General features: G+C 41.8%; 1 protein-coding gene across 1 annotated transcript in view; it reads right to left on the bottom strand.

Moving 5' to 3' along the window:
* Window positions 1–14,886, bottom strand: part of LOC128742822 (pancreas transcription factor 1 subunit alpha) — a 29,705-nt gene extending 14,819 nt beyond the window's left edge. Inside the window, exons 1-2 of the mRNA XM_053839299.1 lie at window positions 14,660–14,886; window positions 4,982–5,298 (exon numbers count right to left, since the gene is read on the bottom strand). Of these exons, the coding sequence (XP_053695274.1) occupies window positions 4,982–5,298; window positions 14,660–14,886 (544 nt within the window). The remainder of the gene's footprint in view (window positions 1–4,981; window positions 5,299–14,659) is intronic.
* Between the last annotated feature and the right edge of the window lie 1,088 nt (window positions 14,887–15,974).

Below are 15,974 nucleotides of genomic sequence, written 5' to 3'. Positions count from 1 at the left end.
TGAACTATTGAAAAATTGAAAATAATGAAACTATGTTTTATCAGAATTCTCGCATCGTGATTGGTTGTTGGAAATGACGTCATCAAGATCAAAGTGGAAATGCGTTTTCCACGCTTCGGCTTATAATTCAGTCAATTTTCAATAGATTTCCAAGATATTTACACCAATTGATCGGAAAATCGATTTGGAAAATACTGAAAATATAGAAAACTATTGATTTTCAATGCGCGTCATTGAAAAATTGAATTATTTTCATTTTTGTGCCTTCCCACGTCAGTGCTTCCCTAGCACGGATGACAGAAATATATACGATATGAGCTACGGGTTAAGCTTCCTTATGATTGTATTTAATTTACGCCCCATAGATTCCGATCGAAAATTGTTGAGCTTCAGCTGTTGCTGCTTCAACGTTGCCGGATAAGGCAACGAAGACATCCAAATTCACCAAGCGAGACGCCAACAAACTGAAGAATCCAGCGACTCATCTGTCAGTGAACGATATGGTTTTGGCTGCTATGCCTTTTACTGCGCATCGTCAGTCGGTCAGCGGCTTTCGTTGGCGACACATGGGCAAGCAGCTAGCTTGCGACACATCGGACAGGCAGCTTTCGAGTCACATCCGTGGCATAATTATAAAGGTTGTATTTGAAACATTCTTTGCCTTACGTACGGTGCACATCGTCGTCAATTGGTCGTGTTCAACGACTGCTGAGGAAAGGAAAGTATTCTGTGCGTGTTGGAGCTGGAGCACTCGTCTCGCTGCCATGATGGAATATCTGGATGCTGAAGTTCTGGAATTGGCAGGAAATATGCTACTCGCAACAACAAAACGACCATTCGATGTCAAAGTGACTTTAGCTTCCTTCTTGCTGAATTCTACATTATCCCGAAGACGCTTCTTATGGTTAGTATACTGGTATGAGGACCTATTGATGTAATGGTTTTGAACCTCAGGAGGACTCACCAGTGCTAACTATAACGAGGCGAAACAGGTTTGGTATAGTAGGACATGCATCGAAGCATGGGTAAAACCCTCAACACATAAGCACGCATAAAAAAATATATAAGCTTATCGTTTACTCAATAACGATAAAGCACAGAAATGCAGTGCAGAATACAGCATACACCCGGGCAACATTACAATAGATCAATAATGTTGTGGTCAAAGTGAAAGCCCATACAAAAAAAAATAAATAAATAAATAAATAAATGCCACGTCACTGCTTTCACTTGCAGTTGGCCACCTGGACTGGTATTTCATCGTGACTCATGACCATACACGAACGGCTTCGTCGATCGCATAGCTGCTGAGGCTGTCCAGCTGGTCCATTGCAACAAGCCGTGCCTGGTTAGCGGTTATCGGTACTTCAATTTACCGAAAAGAAAATTACGTTAGGTGCATTAGGGCCAGTTAATTGCAAGTTTTGATAATCAAACAATCGGTCCTTTTAAGGATCACACAACGATTGAAGAGTTTATTATATTTTCTTGCCCAGTTAATACCATAATAACACCGGTAACGAGGGAAAAGTTGAACTTTTCGCCGTTGTGAACGACCAACAAATGGCGGGAATAAGTTTTCTGGTCACGGGCGACATTTTCTGCCACTTCCAAAACGTCTGCAACTTGTAAATGCTTTATTATCAGTGTTCTTCTTTTGTATTATGCCAAAAATTGATTTTTTATGTTTAACAATGTTTATGTTTCGTCAAAAATGATTATATTGCTAAATCCTTCGATCAATCTATAGATATATATTTTATCACCGATTCCTTTTTGGTTTTCGATTTTCAATTAGGCCATTGCAAATCATTTTCAAAGTTTTTGTCACCGCTCCCCTTGGAAATTGGCTTGAAAAATCGGGAGGCAAAAAAATAATTTGTAGGATATGAGTTAAATTTTTTTATAAAATCAATTGTCTGTGGGGTCTACAGCCTGAAAACGTCAAAAATTAGTGTACGAGTTGAGTTAACGCTTCTAGCACGAAATAGAAATGGAATTTCCGAAACTCGGCCAAAAAAATCTTCTGTCGTTTTTGTCTTTTAGTTCGTAGATTTTTGCATGAAAAATAACGACGTATTTATTAAAAGCAAGAATAGATTTGGTTTTCACGTTTAAACTTTTAGTAAAAATGCCTAAAATCCATATTTTTTTTGCTCGATTAAAAATTCTCTTTGTTTTTTTCGGATGAACCACCCCCCCACCCCCTCTTCAGAGGCCCAACACTGGAGGGACAAAAACTTTTTTAAATATTTGTAATGGCCTTATTCAGTCCAAAGATATCGTGCTCACCGCAAGACGCCTTATTTTAGAAGAGCTCCAGGAGATTAACTATAGCTGCTAGTTAAATAATTTTCATAATCAAAATATGTTAATATACAGCCAAAAGTTGCTGTAAGATGTATACAAAGTTTCACTCTAATCAGTTAAATGGTTTTCTCTGGAAAAATTCTAGAAAAATCCACTTTTTTAAGCCTCCTCACTGTATATAACCTCTTAAATGATGTAATTAGCTGTATGATACATTGTAAAAGATGGTGGGGGTTTTATACCTCCAAGAGGATGGCCTCTACTATGCTTTTCCCCATCCAATCCATTAATACTAGATATACCAAACCAGTCACTTTGACTGGTCGTGCAATTTTACCTCAAAATTCCTGCAACATATTACATTTGCTTTCAGAAATAATGTTATGACTTTGGTAGTTATTAGTAGAGAGAACATCTTATATACCTAATGTTACTTTATATAGATTAAGAACAAATATATTTTTATGTTATTGACATTTATACCGGTACCAGTCAGAATGACGAAACAGGTCGGATGGATATAATCAAATAAAATAATAAACAAATTAATCTTTAACTTTTTCCTTCGTCTATTGGAAAAACTACCGTGATAACTATTATTCCAATTCCTGGCTTTATTATAAGTTTAGCCAAAAATATGAGGCTGAAATTGTATTAAAATTGATAAAATGATGCGAACAGAAAAACAACAATTTTTACGCCAAACGCTATAACCAAGCAAATTAAGTAAAAATACTAATTTTTAATGTTTTTGCAAAGCCTGCTGATTCTCTACAGTTAAAATAGCCGCCGCAAGCTTATCATTTATCAAGCCCACGACTAAAATATATATTTAAGTATATTTAAGTCGTGTATCAAGCCTATACTTGAAGTTGAAAAGTGTGTTACCAAAATGCACTCCGCTTGTTTCATTTTTCGATTCATTAAATGTTGGCACCCGAATTGGTATAAAAAACTTGTAAGGAATAAATACAGTTTCAACATAATTTATGAATGTTGTTTTTTTTTATTCTTTGTTTCAGAGGTTTTCAGCCTGCGTCTGGTTCGCCTTCTTTGAATATTGTTCAGGCTGCCATTTAATAGGTTGAAAATAGGTCTTGTGCTCTAATAAGCACATGACTTTATCATATTAGCAATTATAATAAGCATTTCATGCTGAAGTGTACGACATTTGATGTTGTCCGGTTTTTGAATCAAAACGATAGGTATAGCATTGAAAGCTACGTGAAGACTTTCAAAATTCAAATAAATAAAATTATCACAATGACCATATAGGGCACGGGAGGATATTTTCTGCCCATTAAGCGATTGCATCTATTTTTTCGGCCTATGGCCTAGTTCTAGTGGAAGAACAGGTGGTTTTGACGTTCTTTGAATAAAAGATAGTAGATTACTTACAGTCTTGAGAAAATAGTTAATAACATATTAAAATTGCATGTCGGCAAAGTATTTTTATTGACGAAAGAAGAGACAAATAGGCTGAATTTAGAAACCTGCTGAAAATACCCTCCCTTACCCTATCATCAGAGCATTGTGTGAAAACAACCGATTGATTTAAGTTTTATGGGACAATATGTCGATAAAATCTTTATCAATTACGCACCTATTTGAATTAAGCAATAATCGAAAGAATTTCTAAAACCTGAAAAGAATGATATACAGTTCTATGACGCCATTTTGTGGGTTTATACCTTGAAGATTGAAGTTATCATATAATATACGAAATGTCAATAGTATTTTTTGATAGACACTTTGTAAAAGACCATACCTTTTTTACCAATGCTCAAAATATCTGTTGGTACTGTTTTAAATTGCCGTCGCAAATCAAAAATTACAAAAACCTATTTTTTCTTACCGAAATAATTCATATATGTACCACGACGGAAAATTTTCTTCTTCCATTGTCTTTATATGACAATTACACAATGCACGCAAAAAGAAATGAAAACATAAAAACCAGTACTTCTTTAAGAAAATTATACCCCAACTGAGGTAGGTACAATGCAATATTTGAATTGGGCAATAACCTTTAGGATAATGTAGCATTTGATTCGAACCATATTGTGGCAACCGAAAAACACCCTGTCATTTGAAAGTGAAATGCATTGAAACCTTCAGATCCTACGTAGAAAATAGATTCACTACATTAGCTACGGTTTACGCTTAATTTTGCCATTCTATTCATCTGTAATTATTCGTTGGTCCAGATGGCTGCAGAGCGCTTCCCTAGATTAATACGAAAGCGATCAAACTGACTACCTCAAAGTGTGCATTAGACCACGTTGTATATATAGGGTACAGGAACTTATTTGGGTCAATACATAAAATGATTGTATATTTACTGTTAGTGTACAGTACGCACTCGCTGAGCTGTAGTGATTTCTAAAACACTCAAGGTGTATTAAAACTGCATAGTAGATATGAGTTTGCCATTATGCATTACTCTAGTTATGCATCGAAATTTATAAGTAGACCTGATATTGGTCCCTTACCCACCAAGCTGCAACATAAAGGTATCGTGATAACTCGTTCGTTATGGTTCTCAATTTGACGCGCTTCATACCCAGTCCGTAAACAACAAAATCGTAAAATTGATATATATCCCCTTGTCATACCATTTTCCTACTACAAAATGCTTGCACATGTAAAAATTAGTCCTGAAAGTACCTACCGCGTACAATAAACTTTTTTGGTGGCTCCTTCACAGTCGCTCGCTTCATTCCATTAACGCCCGGTTCGTTGCCGTTTTTGTCTTTGCGGAGCATTTCCCCTAGAAAGGATATGTAGCTGATGGCGAGTTTTAGTGTGTCCACCTTGCTAAGCCGCTTCTCGTATGGTAGGGTTGGAATGTGTGTTCTAAGACCCTCGAAGGCTTCGTTTATGCTTTGCATCCGGCGTCGCTCGCGAAGATTGGCTGCCTGTCGTTGCTGTGCTTGCTGGGAGGCACATTTGGGACGTCGATACTTGGATGATCGATTCGAATAAATTCTGTCCAAATAGATAAAATATTGTAAAATATAATTGCATCGAAAGGTCACAAGGGTGCAGTGCAACGAATTGTTAGTAAAAAATATTTTACTGCTAGAAATTGAGTTTATTATTATTTTAATTGAACATCCAAATTTATCCTAAAAATCTAAAACACTAAATCGCTTAGCAGATCACTCGTTTACAGATTTAATTACTTGTTTCGGCGATTAGTAAACCATCACGATTGGTTTTTCAAATGACAAATGGTACGAAATGGTTAAAATATATTAGATTTTCTCCGCTCAATCGAAATTAGGCTTCATCATCTTTAGATTTATGGATAACTTTCAAAATTAGCATGCAAAATGAACCGGAACGGAAGGCCTTAGAATTTCTAAAAATTTTGTATGTGAGCATAGTTAGTAGACTTATTAACGAAAAGAATATTTTTTTTTTGGGATTTGACTACTTTATCCATTAATTGAACTTTTGTAGTACAAAAGAAAGGAAAAGTAGTAGTAAAATTTAAATATTTAAAACATTCACAAAATTTTCCACGGTTGTAGAAAATTCAATAAATACTTCAAATCTTATTAGTTTGAAAACAGATATTGATTAAGTCTGCAAGTCGTAGGCGAAATACGTATCTGTCGTGAATAAAATGAATAGTGTTTAAAAGTTTTCTTTTATTTAGCAATTAATAATGATGCTTTGAAGTTCTTGAATGTTTAGGAAAATAGTTTTCTGATAATAGACAACAAAGAAAATTTAAAAAGCGATTTTATTTGCTTACTGGCTGACCCGACAAACTTCGTATTGCCACAAATTAAACTATGTTGTACATAAATCCTGAATCTCGGATGACCTTTATCACAATCTCGAGTTTTGCAAGTTTCTGAGGAGTTCATGGGTGTTTTACTATACAAATTTTCCTAACAGTAAAGTAGAAAACAACTCGCCCCATTGCTTAGCCTGATAAAATAAAGCGGATAGCATTTCAATATTCACCATCATTACACACCAGTTCGCCGAATAGCATTTTGCGGAATATCAAATCTCGGTTGACCATAACGCGGAATATAGAGTTTCGCAGAATACCATTTCGCGAAAAACCTTACACGGGATGTACCATTTCACGGAAAATCTTTTCGTAGAAAGTACCATTTCGCAGGGGTGACCCAACTGAAGGAAAGTAATAGAGGTCAGTAGATCTAGGAAAATAAATAAACCTAGATAGAGGTGATCTCTATGGAGGGCTCTACCCCCGTCCCTTCCCCGCAGTGACCGTCGCTTTCGACGGCAGGTCGTCGGCAACACTCGCGGCCTGTGTCCGTCTTGCCCTGAATCATCTAACACAGACAGACAGACAGACAGACAGACAGACAGACAGACAGACAGACAGACAGACAGACAGACAGACAGACAGACAGACAGACAGACAGACAGACAGACAGACAGACAGACAGACAGACAGACAGACAGACAGACAGACAGACAGACAGACAGACAGACAGACAGACAGACAGACAGACAGACAGACAGACAGACAGACAGACAGACAGACAGACAGACAGACAGACAGACAGACAGACAGACAGACAGACAGACAGACAGACAGACAGACAGACAGACAGACAGACAGACAGACAGACAGACAGACAGACAGACAGACAGACAGACAGACAGACAGACAGACAGACAGACAGACAGACAGACAGACAGACAGACAGACAGACAGACAGACAGACAGACAGACAGACAGACAGACAGACAGACAGACAGACAGACAGACAGACAGACAGACAGACAGACAGACAGACAGACAGACAGACAGACAGACAGACAGACAGACAGACAGACAGACAGACAGACAGACAGACAGACAGACAGACAGACAGACAGACAGACAGACAGACAGACAGACAGACAGACAGACAGACAGACAGACAGACAGACAGACAGACAGACAGACAGACAGACAGACAGACAGACAGACAGACAGACAGACAGACAGACAGACAGACAGACAGACAGACAGACAGACAGACAGACAGACAGACAGACAGACAGACAGACAGACAGACAGACAGACAGACAGACAGACAGACAGACAGACAGACAGACAGACAGACAGACAGACAGACAGACAGACAGACAGACAGACAGACAGACAGACAGACAGACAGACAGACAGACAGACAGACAGACAGACAGACAGACAGACAGACAGACAGACAGACAGACAGACAGACAGACAGACAGACAGACAGACAGACAGACAGACAGACAGACAGACAGACAGACAGACAGACAGACAGACAGACAGACAGACAGACAGACAGACAGACAGACAGACAGACAGACAGACAGACAGACAGACAGACAGACAGACAGACAGACAGACAGACAGACAGACAGACAGACAGACAGACAGACAGACAGACAGACAGACAGACAGACAGACAGACAGACAGACAGACAGACAGACAGACAGACAGACAGACAGACAGACAGACAGACAGACAGACAGACAGACAGACAGACAGACAGACAGACAGACAGACAGACAGACAGACAGACAGACAGACAGACAGACAGACAGACAGACAGACAGACAGACAGACAGACAGACAGACAGACAGACAGACAGACAGACAGACAGACAGACAGACAGACAGACAGACAGACAGACAGACAGACAGACAGACAGACAGACAGACAGACAGACAGACAGACAGACAGACAGACAGACAGACAGACAGACAGACAGACAGACAGACAGACAGACAGACAGACAGACAGACAGACAGACAGACAGACAGACAGACAGACAGACAGACAGACAGACAGACAGACAGACAGACAGACAGACAGACAGACAGACAGACAGACAGACAGACAGACAGACAGACAGACAGACAGACAGACAGACAGACAGACAGACAGACAGACAGACAGACAGACAGACAGACAGACAGACAGACAGACAGACAGACAGACAGACAGACAGACAGACAGACAGACAGACAGACAGACAGACAGACAGACAGACAGACAGACAGACAGACAGACAGACAGACAGACAGACAGACAGACAGACAGACAGACAGACAGACAGACAGACAGACAGACAGACAGACAGACAGACAGACAGACAGACAGACAGACAGACAGACAGACAGACAGACAGACAGACAGACAGACAGACAGACAGACAGACAGACAGACAGACAGACAGACAGACAGACAGACAGACAGACAGACAGACAGACAGACAGACAGACAGACAGACAGACAGACAGACAGACAGACAGACAGACAGACAGACAGACAGACAGACAGACAGACAGACAGACAGACAGACAGACAGACAGACAGACAGACAGACAGACAGACAGACAGACAGACAGACAGACAGACAGACAGACAGACAGACAGACAGACAGACAGACAGACAGACAGACAGACAGACAGACAGACAGACAGACAGACAGACAGACAGACAGACAGACAGACAGACAGACAGACAGACAGACAGACAGACAGACAGACAGACAGACAGACAGACAGACAGACAGACAGACAGACAGACAGACAGACAGACAGACAGACAGACAGACAGACAGACAGACAGACAGACAGACAGACAGACAGACAGACAGACAGACAGACAGACAGACAGACAGACAGACAGACAGACAGACAGACAGACAGACAGACAGACAGACAGACAGACAGACAGACAGACAGACAGACAGACAGACAGACAGACAGACAGACAGACAGACAGACAGACAGACAGACAGACAGACAGACAGACAGACAGACAGACAGACAGACAGACAGACAGACAGACAGACAGACAGACAGACAGACAGACAGACAGACAGACAGACAGACAGACAGACAGACAGACAGACAGACAGACAGACAGACAGACAGACAGACAGACAGACAGACAGACAGACAGACAGACAGACAGACAGACAGACAGACAGACAGACAGACAGACAGACAGACAGACAGACAGACAGACAGACAGACAGACAGACAGACAGACAGACAGACAGACAGACAGACAGACAGACAGACAGACAGACAGACAGACAGACAGACAGACAGACAGACAGACAGACAGACAGACAGACAGACAGACAGACAGACAGACAGACAGACAGACAGACAGACAGACAGACAGACAGACAGACAGACAGACAGACAGACAGACAGACAGACAGACAGACAGACAGACAGACAGACAGACAGACAGACAGACAGACAGACAGACAGACAGACAGACAGACAGACAGACAGACAGACAGACAGACAGACAGACAGACAGACAGACAGACAGACAGACAGACAGACAGACAGACAGACAGACAGACAGACAGACAGACAGACAGACAGACAGACAGACAGACAGACAGACAGACAGACAGACAGACAGACAGACAGACAGACAGACAGACAGACAGACAGACAGACAGACAGACAGACAGACAGACAGACAGACAGACAGACAGACAGACAGACAGACAGACAGACAGACAGACAGACAGACAGACAGACAGACAGACAGACAGACAGACAGACAGACAGACAGACAGACAGACAGACAGACAGACAGACAGACAGACAGACAGACAGACAGACAGACAGACAGACAGACAGACAGACAGACAGACAGACAGACAGACAGACAGACAGACAGACAGACAGACAGACAGACAGACAGACAGACAGACAGACAGACAGACAGACAGACAGACAGACAGACAGACAGACAGACAGACAGACAGACAGACAGACAGACAGACAGACAGACAGACAGACAGACAGACAGACAGACAGACAGACAGACAGACAGACAGACAGACAGACAGACAGACAGACAGACAGACAGACAGACAGACAGACAGACAGACAGACAGACAGACAGACAGACAGACAGACAGACAGACAGACAGACAGACAGACAGACAGACAGACAGACAGACAGACAGACAGACAGACAGACAGACAGACAGACAGACAGACAGACAGACAGACAGACAGACAGACAGACAGACAGACAGACAGACAGACAGACAGACAGACAGACAGACAGACAGACAGACAGACAGACAGACAGACAGACAGACAGACAGACAGACAGACAGACAGACAGACAGACAGACAGACAGACAGACAGACAGACAGACAGACAGACAGACAGACAGACAGACAGACAGACAGACAGACAGACAGACAGACAGACAGACAGACAGACAGACAGACAGACAGACAGACAGACAGACAGACAGACAGACAGACAGACAGACAGACAGACAGACAGACAGACAGACAGACAGACAGACAGACAGACAGACAGACAGACAGACAGACAGACAGACAGACAGACAGACAGACAGACAGACAGACAGACAGACAGACAGACAGACAGACAGACCACCGTGGAAAATTTCGAATGGGTGTGGTATGGTTTAAGCGAGTTTAGTTTAGTTTCAATTTTCTGGACTTTATGCAGATATGAGGAACGTGGTTGATTATTACTTCAATGAGAAAAACTGCAAAACTATAGGGAGAAGTCCGGACACCTAAGGACCCAAGTAACACACAAAACAAGTTAGAAAATAATATTCATGGAAAGTAGTTGTTCAAGAGTATTATAAACGTACTTTGAAAACATATGGCGTTATTATTAAGGTTTTGAGATGTTTTGTGATGACATGAATTTATTTGACAGCTCATATCAAAAGAATAATGTTTGTTTTTGTCAACATGTCAACACGAAGTGTTTATTATGTCACTATTACTAAATTTAAACTACTGGAAGAACAAGTTGTAGCCTACGCTATAATAACGTTTTAAATTGGTATGAAATAACCTGATACAAACTTCTTTCCGATTGTTGTTTCAGTAGACTTCAATTTCTTGCGCTTTTCTGGTAAGAGAGAAGTTACGATATATGTAATGTTATATTGTTCTATAACAAGCTGTGTTGCTTGGGGATGTTAACTATTGTTCTATAACAAGCTGTGTTGCTTGGGGATGTTAACATATATAAAATCAACACTTAACATAACTCAATTTTTATTCAATGTAAGCAATTATTGTATAACACTAAAATCATTGTATAACACTAAGTAACATTGCTTGACGAAATAAATAAATATTCATAACGAATCAAATATTTACACTGCAGCAGATTCTCCAAAAGGGCCGTGAATTTGTTCGTTGACTTTAAAGCCGCATATGATACCATCGACCAAAAAGAGTTATGGAAAACCATGGACAAGAAAAGTTGCACTAGGAAGCTCATTAAACTGATTTAATCTACGAAGGATGGTACACAGTGCTGTGTTCGGATTTCAGGTGGATAGAATCATATGCGGGACAAAAAAACGAGCGGAGGTGGAAAACGGCGTGCTTTAACAAGGATGTATTTGTTGACGAGCTCAGGTTTCAAAGCATTTCTTGGAACCTAAGTACAGAAGGGTTGTGGAACTTTGTCCTAGCGCCAACGCGAAACCTTGGGGAAATGCTTACAGAGTTGCCATGCCAAAACTTAAAGGTCCATCCGTACCACCCGAAAGGTGTCCGGAGAAGATGAAAGTCATTATCGACGGGTTGTTTCCGCAACATGCAGCAACATCCTGGCCAAGCCCACCGTATGGCGGAGCACGTAGAAGAAGCTCGAGTCACCAACGAGGAGTGAATAAAGCTGACGAAGGCCATGAAGGGAAAGCAGGCCCCAGGATCAGACAGAATTCCGAACCTGGTTTTGAAAGTAGCGATCATGGAGAATCCAGACATGTTTAGGACCACACTGCAGAAATTCATTGACGATGGTAACTTCCCCGATACCTGGAAGCGTCAGAAACTGGTGTTGCTGCCGAAGCCGGAAAACCCCCCGGAGATCCCTCAGCGTCTAGGTCTATATGCCTATTGGATACGGTTGGCAAGCTACTAAAGAGAGTAACCCTGAATAGACTCGCCAAGTACACGGAGAGTGCGAACGGCCTGTCAAACGAGCAGTTCGGCTTCCGGAAAGGCAATAGATGTCATACGAATGGTAGTGGATGATGCGGAAAACGCCCAAAAACAACGAAGAAGAGCAAATCGCTACTGTGCAGTGGTCACCTTAGACGTGAGGAATGCTTTCAATAGCGCCAGCTGGGAAGCAATCGACCGTTCGCTGCTTAGCATGACGGTTCCTGTGTATCTCTGCAGGATTTTGAAAAGTTACTTTCATAATCGTACACTGATATATGAGACAAAAAGAGGGTGAGGAGGATTACAACGACGGTGGGCGTTCCTGAGGGCTCCATCCTTGGCCCGACGCTATGGAACGCGATGTACGACGGAGCACGTAGTGTTTGGTGCCCGCGATTCGTGGGAATGCGAGGCGCAATGTTTGCCACCAGCGGTGAGGACTCCACCCCAGATAATGTAGTCCAAAAAATGTGTCGTGACGTGACATACACACGCGGAATGTAATCAGTCGAACCATCACATAAATCATGTCGGTGCTACAGCAAAAATGGCGCGAGGATCAACAATTAAGTCCTTAAATAGAGTCTCGTGTAATAGGTCTCGGGGAATGTTTCTCCGCCGGGGAACTTCTCGCCGGAGTAGGGTAGCTCCACCGCCGGGGCCTACTCGAGTCGACGATAGCAGAGTGAAAGTTGACAAAATAACAACACTCACAGAAAGAAATCCTGCGAGGGTGGCCGTGAAGGGATGGACGTTAAGTTGGTCGCCATCCCAGCATCAATTCACGTCTCGACAGGTGTACGGAGCAGTGTACAGACACAGTGTACAGATTATGTTGCAACTGCAACGACAGTGCGAACTACCCATCCCGATTAGCATTGTCTCGACAGACGCATCGGTGGAGTGACGAGTGCGACGGTGCAAACCAAGCCTGGACAGAAACACAACGAGGGCGGCCGTGAGTGGATACTTGTCATGTTGGTCGCTATCCTTGGAACGGTTCGCGTCTCGACAGGTGAAGTGGAAGTGCAGCGGTCAACTCAACGGAGCAGTGCTCAGCCCAACAAGAAACCCTGCGAGAGTGGCCGTGAGGAGATGGAATTCATGACGGTCGCCATCTCTGGATCAGTACACGTCTCGACAGGTGCAAGGAAAGTGGACGGTGAAGGAGCATGTAGTAGCATCAAGGATGGCAGAGCCCTGAGAGGGTGGCTGTAAAGGACTGGACGTTATGACGGTCGCCATCTCCGGATCGGGGCATGTACGGTGCAGTGTACAAACACAGCCTCCCCCCAAAGTAATACTTAACGGTAGTTCCGGGGGGGTTGAGGTCAGACGCCCTTGAGGTTTTTAGTGGGTTAGAGTTACACACACACACACACACACACACACACACACACACACACACACACACACACACACACACACACACACACACACACACACACACACACACACACACACACACACACACACACACACACACACACACACACACACACACACACACACACACACACACACACACACACACACACACACACACACACACACACACACACACACACACACACACACACACACACACACACACACACACACACACACACACACACACACACACACACACACACACACACACACACACACACACACACACACACACACACACACACACACACACACACACACACACACACACACACACACACACACACACACACACACACACACACACACACACACACACACACACACACACACACACACACACACACACACACACACACACACACACACACACACACACACACACACACACACATACACACACACGCAGAGACATTGCTCAATTCATCGAACCTTATCTGCGGGCCTGCCTCGGATCAACTTCGTGTTTTTCGACCAATTTCTAAATTTCTAAACCTCTGTTATAGTATAACAAAAGTAGAAAGCAAAGTCTTGGCTATAACCGTCTTTGGACATTACCCTTCTTTATCGACAGACTTCGCAGTCGATTATTAGAGAACAGGACATGTACTGATATTTAAAAGCATTATTAGAATAATGGTTTCTTATTCCTGTTTATTTTCCATCATTTACCCTTTTACCACTCACTCATAGAAATGAAAGTATAAAAGTAAACGTGATTCGGAAAACTCTTGATCACGAAAACGCCGTCGGCTAAAGTTGACACTTGTGTCAGTTATAATGTGAAGTAATAACGATTTTGCCATAGTCGCCAAACAGTTTGGTAGAATAATTATTGTATTATATTTATGATACACATTATTCATTATACAATAACTATCTCTATAGAGATAACAGTAGAGAATTGTCAGATGTGCTGCTTTGTACTTTAACTAATTTAGAAACTTACTCTTTCATGCCATCATTATTTTCCTGATCACTGTTGAAACCACAAAACGAATCGCTGTCGGTCGTGTTTTCATCGTCACCGAGAAAATAATCCGAGCTGTTTGAGGTCGTAGAATCCACATTTGCCGTCTGTAAGTGATGTTGATGCTGGTGATGATGTAAGGATGGGCCATCGAACAGGTGTCGACTCATGACAGCCTCGAAATCGAATGTATCCATCGAAAACATTTTGACGCGATTCACTATATTTCTTAAAACTAACTTACGATAAACAATGACTAGATTATGGTAATTTTCACTGACGTTATTCTAACACAGATTTTCACATGATTGCACGTGCCACCTGCCACTTAGGGTTCATCAGTAAATATCCCTTTGAATCCGTAACACACACGTGGCTCAAACAAATAAAGAAATTATCAACTGATTTTCCATCTTGAAATCTCTCCGATCCTCCGATTGCCGCCAGGCCAGCGAGGAACAATCGTCACGTGCGCTCTATTAGTTGGTAGCTTTTACAGCTTGTTTGTATCTAATAGCTTCCGGTACCGCGCCAACAGACGAACTGGCAGTCTAACAGTCTAACAATCTGGAAGGGACCAATCCGTTTTCCCCTGCTGGCATAAGTTCATTCCTACCGCGGGTGAGCGCAGGAGAGAGCTTTAGTGCCGAGAGAACACGTCGCGACCCCGAATCACGAGAGAAATACTTTCAGAACATACTTATGCTGCTGTTGTGTTGTTATCCTTATGGCGCCTGCATATGCGGGGCGTTAGATTTTTCATTTCACGGTTACCCAAAGGCGCTAATAGCTAAGTTTTGAGCTATTTATTGTATCATTATCTTTAAAATTGAAAATATGGCCCTGTTTTCGAATATCTACTATTTGTAATAAAACCAAAAATGCTGAAATGCAACTTCTATTAAGGAGAGGATTTAAGATTGAAAAAAGCTTATAAAGTTGATAAACTTATACTTGCAAACATTTTGTTGGAATATGATTGTGACTTATTATTCTTATCGTCGGAATAAAAAAAAATCTAATTTAATTTTTGAATTAATATTGTTTTGAACATAGCCATTAAAAAAAAGTCTTGAGAAAAACAGCTTTTAATTTTGATGGCAGAAATGCAACGTTTTTAGTTAAAAGTTTCGTGGCTAAATACTGGAAATAAAAGACAAAAAAACATTGGGACATGTGTTGTTTAGTATTTGGATTATGAATTATTAGGTTCAATTGGACAGAACCTGACGGCAAAATATCGTAAAACGGAGTAACATTAATTAGTTCTCACATAACAAAATAAAAGTGAAAT

Source organism: Sabethes cyaneus, chromosome 3, assembly GCF_943734655.1.
Source record: "Sabethes cyaneus chromosome 3, idSabCyanKW18_F2, whole genome shotgun sequence".
Taxonomy (NCBI): Eukaryota; Metazoa; Arthropoda; class Insecta; order Diptera; family Culicidae; genus Sabethes; species Sabethes cyaneus.
Note: the sequence above shows the minus strand (reverse complement) of the source record. Positions and strands in the feature narration are given on the sequence as shown.